At 43.5% G+C, this 20,290-nt stretch overlaps 2 protein-coding genes across 3 annotated transcripts in view; one reads left to right on the top strand and one right to left on the bottom strand.

Moving 5' to 3' along the window:
- Positions 1 to 20,290, bottom strand: part of TMEM178B (transmembrane protein 178B) — a 394,544-nt gene that overhangs the window by 343,189 nt on the left and 31,065 nt on the right. The gene's annotated exons all lie outside the window — the stretch shown is intronic.
- On the top strand, positions 1,323 to 9,448 carry MRPS33 (mitochondrial ribosomal protein S33). 2 transcript variants are annotated; one of them, XM_037514556.2, is made up of 4 exons: positions 1,323 to 1,365; positions 2,044 to 2,123; positions 5,040 to 5,287; positions 8,068 to 9,448. In XM_037514556.2, the coding sequence occupies exons 3-4, from the start codon at positions 5,073 to 5,075 to the stop codon at positions 8,171 to 8,173; spliced, it is 321 nt and encodes a 106-aa protein (XP_037370453.1). In that variant the 5' UTR covers positions 1,323 to 1,365; positions 2,044 to 2,123; positions 5,040 to 5,072; the 3' UTR covers positions 8,174 to 9,448. The 2 variants fall into 2 exon arrangements, with proteins under 2 accessions (XP_037370453.1, XP_037370445.1); XM_037514548.2 differs by lacking the exon at positions 2,044 to 2,123.

Genomic DNA, 20,290 nt, shown 5'->3' with positions numbered 1-20,290 from the left:
CTCAAGATGTTTTCTTGCACTGAACTATGCAAAAAAGGATAAGAGATACTCATTACACCATGCATAAATGTAACAATAGTAAGCTTCTTATATGAGACCCAGTTTTATAAGGCTACTTACCAAATCATAGGTTCACACGCCAAAACAGTTTGATAAAAACAAATTCTATAGCATAATTTATGTCAAAAGATAACAAAATTTTACAGTAGGGAAGAGGGTGTCAATATGATATCCCATAGGTATATAGCTTGCTTTTGATGTACCTTATTCCCAGAGTACATTTTATTTTTTTTAAAAGATGTATTTATTTATGCATTCAAGAACCGGGGTATAGGCCAGAGGTGTAGGTGGGTTAGAGGATTCACCAGAGATAGAGTGGGGAACAGAACAGGCGAACAAACTGAAAAACACTGCTGAGGGGAGCAGCAGATGAGGCAGGAGAGGTCTGCTGCGCCACGTGGGTCGCTCCTTGGCCCGCCGGGGATCCAACTCGGCGCTGCAGTGGCTGTGATAGCTTCATAGGTAGCCTCTCAACCCCCTCTGCCACCAGGGAGGCTCCAGAGTACATTTTAGAGTATTACAAAAGACCTTGAAAGATGCTCAGAAAATAATTAATCTTCTCAAACTATCAGATATTCAGTATATACTTCACACAATGCTGAAGGGGTGCGGTTTGCTTGAAAGCAGATTTAGTATGGAGTGAAATACTGTTTCCATTTATCTGCCAAGCAGTGTCTACTAAAGAGTCAGATAAATGTCCCATCATTGCTCCCTGAAGAAGCTTCCAGATCAAGAGGGTAGTGACGTGGGTGCAGCAAACGGCCCCTCTAATCCAGCAAAGGGCTATGAAAAACGGCCTCCTGAGGGCGATACTAGTTGCCCTAGTAGAGGACGAGAGGATAGGTGGCACACCTGTTAGGTCAGAAGAATCTTCGGTCCCTGGAGTCAAGCAATGCCTCTGGAGCGGGTCAAAGCCAGGGCTGCATGAGGAGAGAGTGGAAACACACAAACAAAATGGCGGTAGGGGAGAAAAGGTGCTTTTCACTCTCCAACACAGGCGCAGGCACGGCACTGCTTTAGAGATGGGGGGGGGGGTGGATCCTGCAGCTATTTCCAAGAAAATGCAGTCAGCTCGTCGCGGGACACCGCAGGACGCCCGGCCCGGCCTCTCTCCCCAGGCCACCCACGGGCCGGCGTCCAGGGAGCGTCGCCCTGACGGCGCGGGCGCCCGCGCGACCCCCGAGGCCGCCCGCAGAGGGCGCCGGCGGACCCGCTCGCTCCCGCGTCGCTCTGGCCGCGCCTGCGCGTCGGCGGCCCGGGGGCGGGCCTTCCGGAGAGGGCGCGCGAGAGCAAGGTCACGGCGAGGTGAGGCTGCCCGTGCGGTTGGGGGGTCCGGCGCGTGCGACCGGCGACTGCCGCGGGGTCCCCCACCGCGTGGAGTCGCCAGAATAAAGCGAGTCGACTTCAGGGCGCGGAGGGCGCGGGGTCCCGGGCCGGTGTCGGGGCGCCGCGGGGAGACGCGCCTCCTCTCGCGGCCTCGCCGGCGCGGCCAGAGCGGGGCGGGGCCCCCAGCAGCCGCGGGGCGCCCCCGGGGCTCACGGCGGGGACGCGGCTCCGGGCGGGCGGCGCTGGGCGCGAGCTTGTGGCGCTGAGCACACCTGAGCGCCGCCGAGTGCTCGGGGCCCGTCGCGGCCCCAGGCTCGGAGGCGGCGTCGGGGCCGAGGACCGGGCGCCCTGGACCCGGGTTTCCCGCCTGAGCCCGACCCGGGCGCCCGGCGGCCTCTCCGCGCCACCGCCGTCCGCCAGCCGGGGGCGGGTTTCTTATTTTCCGTTTAAAAAAAAAAAAAAACTTAATTGAGGTAACGTGGGTGGTGGTTTCGGGGGTGGTGACCAGTGGATTTTGAGAAACCGGAGGAAACTTCCCTCCAGCTTTCGCGCACACACTTTTAAGCTCCGTGGGGGAAGGAGCCGCGGTCCGTCCGGGTTAGGATTTCCTGGGCTTCAGCTGCACTTTTCAGAGCAATCGGCAAACCTGTTCCGCAGCTGCAGTTGTTGCCATAGACCTGACCCGCTGACTGACTGGGCCTATCCGAGAAATCCAAGACACTGCGCTCTTTGTCAGAGTAAGGGAATTTTCTTGCTTGGACTTAAAAAGTTGTGTTTGCTCCAGCACATTTGAGTATTTTGTTTTTGTTTAGCATTTTGTTTAGTTCATTTCTCTTCATGATACCGTTTTCACATTTATTAAAAAGTGTCCATTTTACGTGGCTGTACTCCTTAGGATGCCTTCATGTAAACAGAAATCTAATTGACGTGTAAATTACTGGCCTTTTACTTTAATGTCTTTAACAGCGTGAAAAAATGAGATTTTGTAAGGAAACAAACCAGGGTGCTGAGAAGTCAGAAATAAAGCTTTTGAAATATTTTTTAAGCTAATAAAAAATGGCAACTTACTAGTCTTCAGACCAATATATTTAAAAAACAAACAAACAAACAACTACCCAGCTCCTATGTCTTTCTCTGTCAGACAAGTCTATGCTCTAAGGAAAGAGACTAGAAGAGTCCTTGGTAATTGTCATGACCATTTTCAGTTTCCTCCTATTTAGCAAGTGGTTCATTGTTTCTAGTGAGAGATTCGGGCTTATTCCCTTTCTCCAAGATAAAAGTTTCTCAGACTCAAGATTTTGAGCTATCAACATATTCTGATGGATTCTAATGAGACCTTATTAACTTAGGAATAATGTGCCCTAGTAATTTGCTACATCTCACACTGGGGTTGAGATAACTTAGCATCCTGTGATTGCTGTCCTAGTAAGTTCCTTCCTCCTTGCCACCTGTCAAATTACCAAGCAGCTGGTCCCCTCCCCTTTCATTCTCTTGCTGTCAGTCTGTAAGTGAGAATATGATACCAGGGAGGTACAGGGAGTTTAACGGCATGAATTATGTATCTTTTTTTTTATGATTAAATGAAGAAAAGGAATAAAAGAATAAACTGCTTGAATTATGTATTTTTGCACGATTAAAGGACGAGGTAACCAATGTGTATGTATAGAACATAAATGCAGTTTTTTCTTTTTTTAAGTTATTTGCTGAGTTTCACTATCTTGTTTCTTAACAACAGCTCTGTAAACTTTGTTGTCTAAAAAGGAAACTCAGATATATAGAGAATAGGTAACTGTTCAAAATGGCCCAGCTAATAAGTGGCAGGATCTGTACTCAATAAAACCTCAGAAGCACTCAGCTTCTTCATTTAAAAATGAAGTGATTTGGAATTCAGAACATATTTTCCTAGATATAAAATGGTAGTTCCCAGACCACTTTCCAAACAACTAGCTGTGGAAATACTGTACGGTTACCAGAGAAATCTGTTCTGATGTCAAATAGTAATTAGTCTAAACAAAGCAAAGTTGATTTAAAAACTATTTTTAGATTTTTTTTTTAATCTGGTATTTGGGAAAGAAAACTTTAAAGATGGACTGAACAGTAGCTTCTAAAGGCAACTTCTATAGAGATTTACAGCACTGATTTATTAACTGTTTTCTATTACACATTAAACTACCAATAATTTTCTCATTGATGAAAATGTAACCCTAGCCCTAACAACCACAACCCATTCGGAGCAGAGGTAGGAGGGAAGTGAGTCTGGGAACTGAAAGGCTGGAAAGGAAAAGGAACACTACTGAAAGTGCTTGTCCAGGATCCCAAGGGATGGAGGTGGGGGAGTTTGATGGTGAGAGACCTTGGTTGGGACAGTTCTCCCATCGCTGGCCTTCAGGTGGCACTGTTAACCCAAGATTGCATGGTTAGGTGTTCAGAATGGTAAATGTTTACGAGATTCACATTCTGTATTTGGTATCAAGTCAGCCCCTGGTCCTGAAATGGACATTAAAAATTTCTTGATTCAAACACTGGGTTTGTTTTGTTTTCTTAAAAGAACTGTTTTGAAGTGTACTTGGCATTCTTGTTTAACGATGATTTCTAGTGGGGTTTTTTTACGGTCTCCCATTGTTTTATCAAGATAGGTTTATGCCTGTTTTCTGTTTGGAGTTCAACTCCTTTTCATCCCCACTAAATTGTCACCCAGGATAGTTCTCTCAGTCAGCAAAGACTTTCATATCACTACAAATATTTCACATACTAGCAGTTCTGCCAGCAGTATCTCCCATAGCTTATCTGAATGGATGAGGTAGTTACTCCACTAGCAACAATCTTGATTTTTATGTATTGCCTATGTAATTTTTGGTATATATTAGCTGCAACTTCTGCATATTTGAATTATTAAACCAATTTCAACATTGCATGCCTGTAAAGAAAAGTTACTGTTTTTGGCTAATAAGGATTTTAGCTAGTTTGCATTACAGCAAAATCTCTAAGATGGAAGATTAGACAAGTAACATCACAATTATAAGTGCCTCCTATTCTGGAATAATATGGATCTTTTGAGCGGTTGCATTTATTTCTGTAAGACTACTATCTGTTTGTTTTTCCCTAATGGCTTAGTCTCTAGGCAGAATTCAATCTAGCAACCTCGAGGCTAAATGACCTCATAACTCATTAGCAGTTCTCAGAGCCATCTGGAGCCCTTTGAGGAGCACAGTGTTCAAAGGGCTGATAATAAAGACAACAGCATAATTATTTCTCTGCCATGATTAAACCTTTAGATGGCAAGCAGTCAGCATATTTATTTTGCAGATTGCTTAGGTGGGTGTTTTCTGAAGGTATAATAATAGTGCAGCGGTAGGAGAACTTGTTTCCCTGTCCTCTTCATCTGGTCTACAAATAGGTGGACTATCAGTGAGAAGCAGTCGCAGAATAGTTCATTGTGGAAAAGGACAGTAGAGCAAGGGGACGTAGTCTGTGAACACCAAATGGGGAATTTGCAAATGTAAAGCATGGGAAGGAACTGCAGAAACTCCTACTCAGGCAGGTCCTGCCAACTCTGGACTGATTCAGTGTGGCTCGCCGTGTATTCATGTTCTGAAGTGTTCATTAGACAATCCTGGAATTTTTCACACTAACCTATTTATCTTTCTCATTAGCTGTAGGGACTTTTGCTCTTTGCTGCTCAAGAAATGGCTTCCCTCTCAGAATATGCCTTGCGCATGAGTCGTCTGAGTGCCCGGCTGTTTGGTGAAGTTGCCAGGCCCACTGATTCCAAATCCATGAAAGTGGTGAAACTATTTAGTGAGCAGCCTTTGGCCAAGAGGAAGGAGACTTACGACTGGTATCCAGATCACAACACCTATTTTGCACTCATGGGGACACTACGGTTTTTTGGCCTCTACAGGTAAAAACAAAACAGAACAAACTGTCAGAGATCAGAAAAGGGAAATATTAGCATTTCTAGCCTTATTTTGTAGTTCTTAGAATAGCACCCAGATAGACAGAAGGTACTGCTGGCGGTAGGGGGGACGGCTTCTCTCTAATCTGTAATGGGCACACCAAAAACAAAAAAGGAAACATGCACTATTGGAAGACATGGTTTAGTTAGGTCTAAAGTGTAACTAACACCGACTGATACTGAGCTACCGAGGATAATCGGAGAGCATCTGGAAGGATGTGGGGGAAATGACCCAAACCCTGAAGCAGAGCCTCAGCAGCCCAGAGTGGCAGGTCGTGTTGGTCAGGGGAGCAGAGGCCCTGCTCCACCGCCAGTCCCCGGCCTTGCTGATGCTCGGAGCCTCCTCTCCTGGGGACGGTTTTGTTGGTGTTTCTGTTTCCTTCTGCTTGCGTTTTGTATTTTTAGTTGATACACTTTTTAATCAACTAATTTGGTTAAAATAAGCTATAGTTCGCCTTTAAGAGTAGTATGTAGGTTGCTCAGACTCCTCGCACCGTGCATTTTCATGTCCACCTCTGTGCAGGAGGTGGGTGCTTAAGACTACATACTGCTCTAGAAAGAAAAATTAAATAACCTATGTTGTCATTTTCTTTAAAAAAAAAAGGTCACCAAACTAATACATGCTCATAAAAGAATTCAAACTGCATAAAAACACCTACTTTGTTTTTCAATTTAACATTTACTTGGACTTGTCTTTGTACAATAATATAAAAATTAATTTGGGACTATACATTCTAATATGATAAAATTAATGGTTCATTCTAGAAAGGTAAGAATGGTCCATTCATATGTCCAACAGATATATTTTAAGTACCTTCCGGGTGCAGGCACTTAAGATGGGCACTAAGGAAACAGAAATGAACAAAAGAGAACACATTTTCTTAATAGATTATTCAAGATTATAATCCATGACATATTTTGTATTTCTGGAATTGCTTTGGGAACTAACTGCCTTGCCATCAGTCCGGATTCAGAAAATAATTTTATTATGACCCAAAATATAACATCATCGGAATGCAGATCTCCTGAGTAGAAAATTATAACCCATAACAAAATCACAGCCAGCTATTTTAATTTATCAGTTTGCTGCCACTCTCCATTTGTTCGAGAAACAAAGCCTTGAATCTCTTTAGGGACAGGGAAAAAATATTTAACATTTAGTTATCTGTGAAAGAGCACAATTATTTTTATGTGTTTGTCACTCATTATGGTAAACGGTGCCTCTAACGCAAGGCCTCCTGTGGCATCAGGCAGGATAAACTAGACAATCTTCAATAAAGAAAATATTACTCAAAGCTTTGCAAAGGGGGAGGGAAGCACAGGTTCTCAGAAACAGTGACTCACTCGGGCAAGCAGGTGCCAGGGCAGTGTCATCATCATCAGAGACAAAGACCTCTGCCTTTGGAGCTGGCTTTCTGGCTAGGGGTTGACAAATGGGGAGGGAGAAAAGAAGGGGCAAAAAATTGATAAAATGAGTAAAGTATGTGATATATTATAAACTTTAATGTGCCATGGGGGTTAAAATAGCGGAGCAGGCCAAGCAGGATCAAGAGTTATGACAGCCACAGTGTTAGACGGGACAGTCAGGACCAGCCTCACTGAGAAGCTGAGACTTGTGAGTGAGCCATGTAGGGCCTGAGGAAAAGCTTCCAGGGCAGAGACAAGAGCAAAGCAAAGGCCTTAAGGCAGGAGTGAGCCTGGCATGTTCCAGAAGAGCACCAGGATGGAGGCAGGCAGGGAAAGCTCTGAGGACCACAGGAAGGACTTTGGCCTTTGCTCTGGATGAAATGGGAGCCATTTCCAAGGTTGTGAATAAAAAAGGGACATCATCTGACTTATATTTTAGAAGAATTTGCTCTGTTGCAAGTAGATTATTTGGGGACAATCATAAGCAATCCCAAAGTGGTCTATTATGTCCGTGACATTAATGAAATGAAATAGCATATCCTATAAAACCAAGCTATTGTAACACAGCCTAGGGAGTTAAAAATTGGGCCCAGTGAACCCCTCTCTTATGTTTCATTCATAGGCCATCTTATGGCCACACTTTACAGGAGTGAGGTGAGACCAAGGTGCGACTGGGTAGGTCACTTATCCAAGGTCACACAGCTCTTGAATGGTAGCTGTGGTTTGAGTCCAGGTCCAAATGGATTCCAGAGCTTCCATGTTTAAGCACTGCACTGTTTTTAGGCATTTTTAGGTAGTTAATCTTAGACTACAGACATTGGCCTACAGTATAGGGAGTCTTCAGTTTACACCCATCCACATAGACAAACTGTCCTGGCTGCCCTGATCCCTAGGCCACCTTCTGCCTTGGCCTTCCCCCGGCAGCCTTTTTGGTTGAAGTATCCATGAAGGCAGTTGCCTCCAGACTTCTCCCTCTAGCCACAGTTGCTAATTCCTAGGGTTTGCAGGGTCTCTAGCTCTTGAAGCTCCTCTCACTGGTTAGTCTAGTGTTGTGGAATATTTGGGGTAATAGTTAGTGTTGGATCGATTGTTAGTGTCAGGTCAGTGCAGGTTTCCCGGGCTGACCTGGGAATTAAACTGCATTTGTGCCATTGTATCTGTGAGGGAAACTGACTCACAAGTGAACTTTTGAAGCACAGCCCATCTGTATGGGGGGGCCAAACTGAGCATGTGCCCTATGGAAGTCAAGCACTGATAACCTGAACCACCTAAGGGCACAGTGCTGATGTACTTGACTGCTATCTTTTTTCTTCTTTCAGGGATGAACATCAGGATTTTAAGGATGAGCAGTTGCGTCTCAAGAAGCTTCGTGGAAAAGGAAAACCAAGGAAAGGAGAAGGGAAAAGAGCAGCAAAAAAGAAATAGTATTTGTCCATCAGGAAAGGAAATGTCTTCCTCAATGACTGAGAGCAGAAGCAAGAGTATTTCTTATCTTTCCACATATTGGAGGATTATAAGCTTCCTGAGTTGAAGATGATATGGAATATCAGTCATCTCCGTGTTGAAGCCTAATCTAGTTAACTGTGACTGGTTTCTTGGACACATTCTAATTCTGCAAAATTAGTTTGGCCTTGGTTTTATAATCTGAGGTTTACTTCATGCTCTAAAGAAATGAGTGTGTAAATCATAATTTAATGACTTGTTTTGGGAGAGGGAGGGATGTTGGGGGAACGGAGAGGGAAACTCATTAAATGAACGTCCTGTAGTCTCCTCCTTCCTGTTGCTGTTTCATCACTCAGCCAGCCCTGAACACTCTCATCACTGTGGTCTTTCAGCCACCATCCCCATACCACTAAGCTCATAAATGTTATGTGCCTCTCTACCTACTCCTCCGGGAAGATATAAAACAAATCCCAGACTGTGTCTGGGAAGAGAGTATTGAGTACCTGCTGTATACAGGGGGCTGGGGCCCAGTGATACTGTAGTTAGAAAGAGCAACAGTCCTTTCCTCATAGACCTTTCAGTCTTGTGGGGGAGATTAATAACATGTAATTATTGTATTAAATGCTGCAATCCAGAGTTCTATGGGTGTGAATCAATCTAGAGAGATTGCTGGAGGCCCGAAGCTCACATGAGTTTCCAGAAGATCTCCCTAAAGAGATGATATTTAAGCTGAGCTCTGAAGAGTAGGCTAGAGTTAGGCAGAAGAAATGGAGAAAGTGTTGAAGGCACAAAAACACCATTTGCAATCCCTGAAACAAAAAGACACTGTCCTGTTGTAGGAATTCGGAAAGACGATTGACTAGCAGGTTTGGTCATTGGGACATGGAGGCCGGGCCATGAAGCGCTTTGCACGTTCTGTGAGAAAGTGTGGACTTAGTCAAAGACCAGAGTGTGCAAGATGAGATTTCTATGAACAGTGACCCTTGTATTTGAGGAGCTAGCTGTTGATTTCATCGTATTCTAGCAAGGACTTTGCAGTGAGATTATGAAAGCTCTGATTTTTTCCCCCAAGATTTCTGATATTGCTAGCATTGTCTCTGAAATTTTTAAGAATTTTTTCCTTTTTTATTGTAGTTAAAAAACATAGATACTACCATCTTAGCCTTTTTTTAAAAAAGATTTATATTTATTTATTTATACAAGCACTGGGTACAGTCAGAAGCGCAGGAGGGTGAGAGAATTCACCAGAGCCAGAGCGGGGAGCAGAGCAGGCAGAAGGACCGAAGTACACTGCTGAGGGGAGCAGCGGGCGGCAGGAGAGGTCTGCGCGCCATGTGGGACCCTCACCGGTGGCCGGGGATCGAACCGGCGCTGCAGAGTGGCCGGGGATCAAACCGGCGCTGCAGAGGCTGCGGGCAGCTTTGCAACCCAGCGCTCAACTGCTGCGCCACCGGGGAGGCCCCTACCATCTTAGCTTTTTTTATGTGTGGTGCACAGTAGTAATATAAGCACGTTGTTATACTGAAGTCCTTTTCAACCTGTTTCTGCTTCTCTTGGGAAAAGAGCAAAGTGCATAGGCAAGAAGGCGCATGTATTGCAGCTGCTACGATCTTCCCTCCTGCAACATTAGAAGTATTGGCAGTAATTGCTGTGACTAATTCCTGAGCTAGTAAGAATCCCACTATATGTGTTTAAATAAACGTTATTTTTAAACATAGATGATCCAGATGGTATGGCTAGAGTCTATGTTACAGACGATAAAAATAAAAACTACCTAAATTTGGGCAATTTGTATCTGACAGACGTGAATTCCAACAGGAGGCTGAGAAGCCATTTAGAACTCTGAGCATCTGCCAGGTGCCTGACACATGCCAGTTGTAGAGGACATAGACAAATAGACACCGTCCCTGAATGAATGTGTGTGTGTGCACGCACACTGTATTAGCAGGATCTCAGGGATTTGCTCAGAAAGTGCAAACATGTTCCGTGGCCAGTGCAGCTGAGCTGGGGTAAATGATCGCCCCAGATGCTGGGCAGAGAAGCAGGCTCTCCCCCTGAACCCAAAGTAACTAAGTGGATGTTCTGCATTACCATCTCCAACTTTCGGAGAAGCCTGAGTGTAAGAGGAACTCGGGAGAATTAGCATGCTATTTTAAAGAGAGATTTAACGTGACTTGGCCCCTGCGCCTGCCAGGAGTCTGCACTGGAGGATAGGAAAGCTTGCAGACAACTCAGCAGCACACTAGAGTGCTACTGCTCCATGCTGAGAATCAAACCAAAGCTAACATTTATTTGTACTTCAGCTGTACCCTGAAACCAACTGATATAGTAAACGCTGTGGAACTCAAAACAATCTGTTCTGAACTGCAGTGGACCAGATGGAAAGCAGAGGATAAGGGAAGAGTTCATTCTTGACGTCATGGAAGGCAGCACATTTCAGGACACCAGCAACCACGGGTTAAGACAGGACGAATGGCTATCAAAAAAAATAATCTTTAACTCCAGTTTTATACTAGCCAGATATTTTAATTGGATTTCTCTGGCCATGGCCAAAACTCCTTCTGTTTTCCCTCTAATGTTTGGTGTTTTGTGTGCATGGATGATTTTGCCCTTGATTTTAACAGGCATAGTAAAAAGAGGCAGGGGTTTTGAATTGAAAGTCATGGGTTGTGACGTCTTTCTCTGAACCTTCATAAAATCATGTTAATATTTCATTGATTAATGAAACATTAAAATATTTGAGAAAAGGTTAAATGTTTTTACATAGTTTTTTTGCCTATTAAGCATGGCTCATCTAACTACATTTTTTTCCTAAGCAGTTAACAAATATCTGCTAAAAATAAGAAATTCCCTACATTTACATGCAGCGTGGCAGTTCAGGTAGTAGTAGATGGGAGAGGTAGTCTATTTATGTAATCGTGGTTTCCAGAAATTCATTTTTTTAAATGCATATATGTATACATGTTTGCATGTATGTGTATATATATACACACATATATATAGCTACATGTATGAACATGAAGACAAAATGCTTTTATCCGTCAAGCCCATTCCATGAAAGAACCAGTCAAAGAGATTCAGAGGCAGGAGCAAACGTCAAGAATAAGTAATGTCTTGTAATCTGTTAACCCTGTCTTCATGACCATTTTTTAAGGACTCATTAAAGTTCAAAAGAAAGCATTTCTTTTAAAAAAAATTGTGATTGAATCAGCAATGCAAACATTAATATATTCAGGAAGACTTAGATAAAACAAACCATAAAATCCTGAATATTGGGAACTAGAAAACCAATAAAATGTTCATGCTGAATTTAAGAGTGAAATATTTTTTAAATGACACAAAGGCAGTAAAACAGGAAATCATAAAATTAGTGTAAGAACTGGCCAAGCAGCCACCCAGATGCAGTTTTCTAACTTAATTGGAGCTCTGGCAATAGACTAAGTTCATATTAAAGTAGAAACTAGAGTAGAACAAAACAGATTCCAAGACCTTTTTCACTTAAGGAAGCTTGTTTTCTGAGGACAGATTCATTTATGGAATCTATAAATGGAATTTTTGTGTCTAGTGCAGAGAACCTGAGCTCCTCCTCAGTAACAATCTAAATTGGTGCTCAGTACAGAACATCTTCCCAAAAGAGCCACAAAACTACTAATTGGCCCATTAAGTTCAGAATAAAAACAGAATCCTGAGCACAAATTGAAGGTCTTGAGAGGATAGAGGTTGATCTTAGGGTCTGAGTATATCTGACCCATGCATTCACTACCAATCAATTTAAATATAAATTATTAATAAAGAAGATGGAGAAGAGAAAAGTGGTTTGAATTATCAGGAATGATTTCACAAGCAGTGAAAACAAGTAATGTCAACTTTTCTGAGTAACTTGACATATGCTGGGCACTATGCTCTGTAGGCCCACTTCACAGATGAGAAAACAGGTTTAAATCTTATTCCCAAGGTCACACAATTCTAAGTGTCTAGATTGTAATTTAAATCCAAGTCACCTGTCCACACTGTTATAGGTAAGATCTTCACAGAGAAAAGGGGTGACAGCAAATAGTATGTACAAAGACCCACCAACAACTATCAATATAAAAGCTCTGGTTGATGAGAGCTATAATAGACATGGCCTGGCAACATCACAGCAATAATCTGAATGAACCAATACGGGACCCTCAGTTTCCTGTGTCTATGATCTCTCATGTTTGAGAATCACAATAACAATAACTACCATATGTTGGGCACTATGCTTAATTTTTTCTCTTAAATTATAGCGCTTAATTCCTACAACAGCCCAATGAGGTATTACTTTCCCATCTTATATATTAACCTACCTAGGGAGTTGTGGTTCTCAGCTCTGGCTATATGTCAGAATCACCTGGTGGAGAGAGAAGGCCTTGTGCCTGGTCCCACTCCAGATCTATTCGATCAGAGTTGGGGTGGGGAGGGAGAAATAACTTAAGCACTTGTGGTTTTGACAGGCTACATAGGTGGCTCTGCTGTGCACCCAAGGTTAAAAATCATTATTTTAAAGTTGTCATTTCTCAAACCTTAGTCTTAAGCAGCAGCATCTGAAAAGCCGGTTAAACACAGGTAGTTGTTAAGAAACTTCAGTTTCTTAATTAGCAGGCTTGGGTAAGCCCAAGAATCTGCATTTGTAATAGGTTCCCCAATGTTGCTGATACTGTTGGTCTGAACCACGCTAGCAGAATTCCCAGCTTAAAGTCACTTGGCCAGAAGTATATGGTGGCAAATGGATTGCAGTTCTGTCTCTCTAGTGGAATTCCCTAGCCACTCCAGAGCCTTTTCCTAATGCTGAAAGAGCAATCTTTAGAACCTGACAGCAAAAAAACAAGATATTACACTTAAGGAGAAACTTTTAGTTAATATGAAAATTTGAATATTACAGAAGAAAATTTGAATAAATAGAAAGACATCTCAAATATGTGAATGAAAATTACATATTAAGATGTTAGTTGTTTGCATTTATTTTTACATAATATATAATTTAAAATTTCTGCCAAAGTTTCAGTAGTGTAAGGGCAGGAAATGGACACTGAGGAGGTTTTCTGATCCAGTAGACCAGGTGAAGGAGGAGTCCTGGAACCCTCAGTGGCTTTGCAGCTCTTCTATTTAGATTTACCAGGCATATGGCAGGCAGGGGCGCTGGGGGGCCGGGAGGCTGGCAGTCCTCCCAGCCCCCAGCAAATCCTCACTCTATCTGGGCTCTCTGGCCTTCTCTCTACTTCTCTTCTCCTTCTCTCGGCTTCCGTTCGCCCCCGCGACGCCACCCTTAAAGGCCCAGTCTTAGCCCAGGTGAATCCCATCTACCTATGCCCACACCCTACTCCAAGTGCCCGCCGTCAGGCATGCATTCAGGACCGCAGGGTTCCGTCATCTATCCTGATGGCGAGAGGGCAGAATAGCCTGATACTTTTTACCTTACCCTGCAAGTAATTTTTTTGGAGTTTGATAAAATGATTCAAATTTCCAAAGTCCATTTGGAAGAAAAAATAGAAGGGCACACAAATTCTGAAAACAGATTTTGAAACATACAATTAATTTTTTAAAATACTGATATTGGTTCAAGAATAAATCATTGGGGGGCCTCCCTGGTGGCGCAGAGGTTGAGCGCTGGGCTGCAAAGCTGCTGGCAGCCTCTGCAGAGCCATTTCGATCCCCAGCCGCCAGGTGGAGGGTCCCACATGGCGCACAGATCTCTCCTGCAGCCCGCTGCTCCCCTCAGCAGTGTATTTCATCAGTCTGCCTGTTCTGTTCCCCGCTCTGGCTCTGGTCAATTCTCTCACCCTCCCGTGCTTCGGATTATACCCAGTGCTTGGATAAATAAATAAATAAATAAATCTTTAAAAAAAAAAAAAAAAACAGGTTCTGAAAGAAAATGATACCAGAAAATAAAATTGATGGTAAACAAGACAAACAGTGATTTTTAAAGTTGTAACAGAGTGCATACAATTTCATAAGAAAACCGTTCAAGTAACAATAGAGAGGGGCAACTGATAGGAATGGGCAATGCATGAAAGAACAACCACGAACAAGAACCCTTCGCAAGCCGCATGCTCCACCAGCCTTTATACCTCTGCCTCCCGAAACTCTTTCCCCAGATATCCCACCAGACCTTTAAAACTCACTTTTTCAGTCTTTGTTCAAATGTCACCTCAACAAGCCTTTCTCTCACCACCCTACTGGAAATCATAAAGGTCACCCACTAGTATATTATATACCCCTTTTATGCTTTACTTTCCCCCATGGCACTTTTCTCTCTACCTGGCAGATTGTATCATTTGATTACTCATTGTCTCTCCCTCCTGCTAGAGTCCAGCTCTGTGTGGACAAGAATTTTACTCATTGCTATATCCCCAGTGCCTAGAACAGTATCTGATCTGCAGTCAGCATTTCCGTTGAATGAATGAAATACCAAAAAACTTGTAATTAGAAAATAAATGCAGTACATTTTTCTCACTATATTAGAAAAGAAAGGAAGAATGAAGGAAGATAAAGATAAATGAATAGTAATTCATTTGGATTGAAAACATGTTTTGGTAAAACTGAAAAATAGTTGTTGGCAGTGTAGTTTGAACACAATGAAGAAGAGTCCATCACCATGTAGACTGAGCCATTAATAACACCCATATCCTTTGACTCAAAAATACATCTTAGCAACAGGTTGTTGATTTCTAAATAGTTTTTTCCAACAAGAGGTATCATGGCTCCTTAGAGAAATAGTAGATTCCAGAGCAGGAACAGATAAGACACAATTTATGGCAGAAAATAAGGAAATGCCCCTTCAAAAGAAGGGTGGGGCCTGTTGAAGGACACAGAAGCCCCGCCGGAAGAGGTCGTGAGGCTGCCTGGGGCTGAGAGGCGTGGGCACGGGGCACGTGCACACCTTCGATTATGTACACCTGGGCCCAAAGAGCATGGGTGTGTGCATGTGTACATGCTCACACCTGTGCCTGGAGGAGAGGGCTAAAGGCAGCAGCAGCTGCACAGCAAGGACCACTCTGAGGCAAGGCCACAAAAGAGGCCAAAGAAAAAGCACAAAGCTTCCCAGCCACTGGGTGCCTCCTAGCATGCCAGCCTCCCTGCCTCATGTGCCTGTGCACCTGGTCCAATATTTAAGGCCTGTAAAAATCCAGAGGGCTCCTGGACTCTATCTATCGGCCCAAACTGACAGTGCCCTGAGAGAATATTAAAGCCCTGTCAAATCTCTAGAAGGCTCTAGGACTCTCCTTTCTACCTGCCTGAATTGACAGGAAAGCTGCGCTGTGCATGCTTGCACGAGAAAGACAGAAATCTAGCAAGTTAGTACTACCTTGAGCAAGTAACCCCAGTTAACATCAATAAGACATATGGACGTGGTATACTCTGGCACCAAGAGTGCTATCTATTCACCTCTGTCACATTCTCCCCCGTAATATAGAACCTCAACTTAATTATGAGAAAAATCAGAAACCCATATTGAACAACATTCTATAAAATAACTGGCCAGGACTCTTCAAAAATCTCAAAGGCATAAAAGACAAAGATAATGGCTGAGCAACTGTCATGTACTTAGAGGCAACCAAGGAGATGTGATAACTAAATGCAATGAGGGACTTGGGATTGGATGACAGAACATAGAAAGAAAATGGGGGTTGAGGGGAGTGGGAAGGTAATGAAATCTGGAAAGTCTGCAGTTTAGTTACAAGTATTGGGCCAAATGTTAGTTTCAATAGTTTAGATAATTGTATTAGTTACTTAAGATGGTAACATTGAGATAAGCTACTAATAAGGGTATGTGAGAATTCTTTAGTATCTTTGCAACTCTTGTGTAAGTCTTAAAATTTTCTTAAAATAAATTTTTATTATATTTTCAAAAAGCTTTGATAAATTATGTTTAAGAATATTTTAGGGGGTCTCCCCTGGTGGCACATGCGGTTGAGCGCCACACTGTGAAGATGCCCGCAGCCCCTGCAGTGCCTGCTCAATGCCGGCCGGCCGGCAAAGGTCCCACATGGCACAGCAGACCTCTCCTGTCTCACCCACTGCTCCCCTCAGCAGTGTCTTCGGTCCGTCTGCCGGTTCTGCTCCCCACTCTGTCTCTGGTGAATCCTCTCACCTTTCCACGCCTCTGACTGTACCCGAGTTCTTGTATAAATAAATAAATCTTTTAAAAAAAGTCCACTCTTTAAAAAAAAAGAATATTTTAAAGAGTTAACATAAAGCTATGAAATTAAAGATATTTTAGAACCCTAAAAAGAGAGTAAATAAACCAAATGAAAAACCAAAATATAATGGTTCATGTAGAATGTTCTCAACTATACACAGAAAAATGCAAAGGAACACAGGGTGGAGGAACTATGCCCACATAGGAACATTTGTTGCTCATGTGAGGTGAGATTACAGTTGACTTTCTTGTCTACACTTTCTGAATAAAACACATATATGGTTTAATGGTGTAAAGGGGGTGAGCTGAAAAACTAAGGAAAAAAAGGAGGATGAAATAGAAAGGAAAAGGAGGACATTTTAGACTGCAAGAAAATGTGAGCAAAGGCAGCGATGTGGCACAGAGCATGTTCCTAAAAAGAGTAAGATGTTGGCTATAGTTGAAGCATATGTCGCATTTGGGCACGGGTTTGAGAAAGTAGAGAGAGAAAGAGAAGGGGCTGGTGAGATAGAACCTTGTGGGCTATAAGATGTGATATCCAAGATGCTTAGGTATTACCCTAAAGATAATGGGGAGCGTCTGAAAGTAGAGAGAGAAAGAGAGGGGGCTGGTGAGATAGAACCTTGTGGGCTATAAGATGTGATATCCAAGATGCTTAGGTATTACCCTAAAGATAATGGGGAGCGACTGAAGGAACACGCGCAGAGTGATGTAATTCCATTCATAGTTTAGAGAGCTCCCTAGTTTAGACACTGAGATGTCCCATCTCAGTGACAGATACAACTTTCTCAATACAAACTATCTCCAAGCTGGAAAATGGAAAGAGAAGAATCCTGGAATGCTGCAGAGCCTACCAGGGTATGGAAAACAAAAATATTACAATCTCTATGTTAATATTTATGTGATCCTTTCTAAATTTCTATTTGAGCAGCTTTCTTATTCATAAGGGTACACATTCTAGAAAGTTTGGCCATCACCACTCAAGAGAAGGATGTGGGCACAGAAGTGGTGAAGCCTGAAGTCCCCAGGAGTGGTGTCAGACTTTCTGGCATGGTACCGCTGGGCTGGGTTGGTCACTCCCACGGTTGGTGAAGGGGCACTTGGAAAGTGAGTGCTCAGACTGCTGGGGCAGGGGGGGAGGTGTGGCAAGGAGTGTTCATTGGGATAAAAGGTCTCAATGGTAGTTAGACAAAGAGGTTATGAGATAATCAAAGCAAGGATTCAAAACTGGGAAGCAGTCCAACAGATTTTACTCTGTGAGAGCAGTTCCTATAAACACAGTTTGAGTTTAGTTTATATGGGTAGGAACAGTGAGTCACTGATGTCAAAAATGTAATTATTCCTGACACAGGGCTTCTGGTCCTAAGTTATTTTGACCTAAAGATCTGTTGATGCTATCTTATGCCCAAATGAAGACAAAATGCTGGGATTTAATCTGTTCCTTTCTGAAGAATGCACAGTGGAGATGCAAAGGCTGGGGACCGAATGTTTAATCTTCTTTATCAGGTTCCTTAGTCATTACTGGGGGTGAAAAGTCTGGTTTACCCTCAGGCTGTAGATTTTTGCATAGCTGTTTCACAGACTTCAAGTCTACCCAGATGGCTTTGCTCTCGTCTGCTAGACCAGGGAGGAGGATTTCCAGAACACTTTATAGTCTGTTCACAGGGTATGAGGGTTTAGAAATGCTGTGCGCGCTATGGCCCATGCAGGTTCTTCCGCAGGAAAGCTGCGGCCATAGGCGACCAGGAGGGCACAAGTTAGGCAGCTGAGGGTACACAAGTAAGCCTGCAATTAGGAATGTGAGAAAGAGTGGTGCAAAAATGGAAATGAGGCTTAGAGTCTGGGAGGATAAAGACCAATCAGAGAGGTTAGAAAGAAGCTAAAGGGCAGCAGGGGAAGCCGGATCAAAGGGGCAAGGGTAGAGCCTGAGGGTTTAAGCTGGTAGCCTACAGCCCACATGTGGCACATTCATGTAATTTATCTGGCCTACATGTATTAGATATTAGTATTTCTTTAAATTAAGAGGCCATCTATTTAAAAAAAATAGATATCCAGTTTTGCTAGAAAAAATCCCAAGTCAAAGGAAGACTGGGTCTAGAATGGCCGGTGGGGAGAGCGGGCATCTGAACCCCCAGTCCCTCCAGGTCAGTTGTAGCCTCCATTTGTTACTGGACGGCTTCTCTACCTATTCTCCCAGCTAGTCACCTGGCTGGCTTTCCTGCAGACTTTTCAGGCCTGAGACTTGTCTCAAATCTTGCCAAAGGACCAAGTCCACAGGAGGACCCAGATCAGGTGACCTGAGGTTCAGCGCTGCCTGTCCCTGACCTGGGTTTGAATCATTTCCCAGGGTGTCCAAGGAGCAGGGCTGGGAACAGGTATTCTCTGCAAGCCCCCAATGCAGCTAAAACACCCAACTTCCAGGAGCAGTTCTAACAATTGCAGCTGTCAGAAACTGAGGAAAGACAGAAGATGTCTTCTGAGGAAGAAACTAGAAGGTCTCAATGGTTTCTGCTCTATCAAGAGCGACCCTTCTCCAAGCACTAAGACATCTGGTTTAGTCTTTTTTTCATGAATTTTGTGACAGTCAAGTGAAAAACAGGAAAATAGGATCCAGTTGGTTTTACATGACCAAGACAGACCTATGTATAGAATTTGAGGGTAGAGGTGGGAAGAAGAGATTGCAAGAGACACTTGGCAGGAACCAGGAGTTTTTAGTTTTTGTCTTTCGTGCGCATGTGCATGTTACCTTCTCTGGCACGAATATAGCCAGGAACTGCTGGCCAAGTATGAGCATCACCCCCAACTGGGAATGGCTCCGGGCCCTTTGGGCTAGTAGGTGGTACTGACCCAGAACAGAGACAGCTGGGGCACCAGCCTGACCAGGGCAACTGGTCTGACGGGTGCTGTATCCCAAGGGAGTAGGCAAGGGTTAGGTCACGCTGGGACTCCAGCCACCACCTGACGGGTCAGCAGGGGCAGAGCCTGGGCAGAGTGCAAATCCCACAGGCGGCAGCAGGAGAACAGGGCAGAGTTTCCCTCTGGGATGGAAAAGAGCCCCCCGAGGAACAGGGGCTTTACTGATGCCCAGGCAAGAGTCCCCCAGTACTCTCTTAACTTAAACTCTTGACAAGAGGACAGTAAGGTGGATAGAAAGGTGGGGCTGAAAAGTAAAAGTGACAAAGTGAAAATCAAAGGTGGATATCACATAGACAAATACCATATGCTTTCACTCCGATGTGGAATCTTTAAACAACAAAGTCCATAGATACAGAGAACAGATGGGTGGTTGCCAGAGGCAGGGGTTGGAGGGATGGGTAGAATGGGTGAAGGGGGTCAAAAAGTACAAACTTCCAGTTATAAAATGAGCAAGTCATAGAGATATAATGTACAGTATGGTAACTATAGTTAATAATACTGCACTGGATACTTGAAAGTTGCTTAAGAGATAAGATCTTAAAAATCATTAGAAAACAAGATTGTAAGGATGGATGTTAACTGACTTGTGGAGACGCTTTCACGATTTACAAATATCAAATCATCATGGTATACATCTGAAACTGTGATGTTATATGTCGATTACACCTCAATTTTTGGAAAGTGGATATATTAGGATTTCAGTAAGGGGAAAGGCACAGACGAATTCACAAAATTTGATTTAAGATACCACCTTTTAGAAATACATTTATTATGTAAAAACTGGGGTTTGCTGATTCTGTGTTTTTTTCTCTTTGGATCTCTCCTTTGTGTAGCCTCTGCTCTTAGCTCTTGGTGGGAGACCAGTGGGAACACACTTGGACCCATGCATGCCAGCAACTCTGTTAAGGCCGCAACGCTCAGTTGATAGGCGTCCAAGCCCTCTGCAGAAGCTGCCCTGGGTCAGTAGGCCTGGACATCAGCATTTTTAACCAGTGCTTCTGGGTTACTAGGAAACATCC

Source organism: Talpa occidentalis, unplaced genomic scaffold (assembly GCF_014898055.3).
Source record: "Talpa occidentalis isolate TD23 unplaced genomic scaffold, MPIMG_talOcc4v2.1, whole genome shotgun sequence".
Taxonomy (NCBI): domain Eukaryota; kingdom Metazoa; phylum Chordata; class Mammalia; order Eulipotyphla; family Talpidae; genus Talpa; species Talpa occidentalis.
The sequence above is the reverse complement of the archived record's forward strand: the minus strand, read 5'-3'. Positions and strand labels throughout refer to the sequence as shown.

What these genes read in the sequence shown, in the direction of transcription:
- MRPS33 (XM_037514548.2), top strand. Translation starts at nt 5,073, where the DNA reads ATGGCTTCCCTCTCAGAATATGCCTTGCGCATGAGTCGTCTGAGTGCC. An exon ending in CGGTTTTTTGGCCTCTACAG is followed by an intron (nt 5,288 to 8,067) that starts GTAAAAACAAAA and finishes TTCTTCTTTCAG; the next exon opens with GGATGAACATCAGGATTTTA.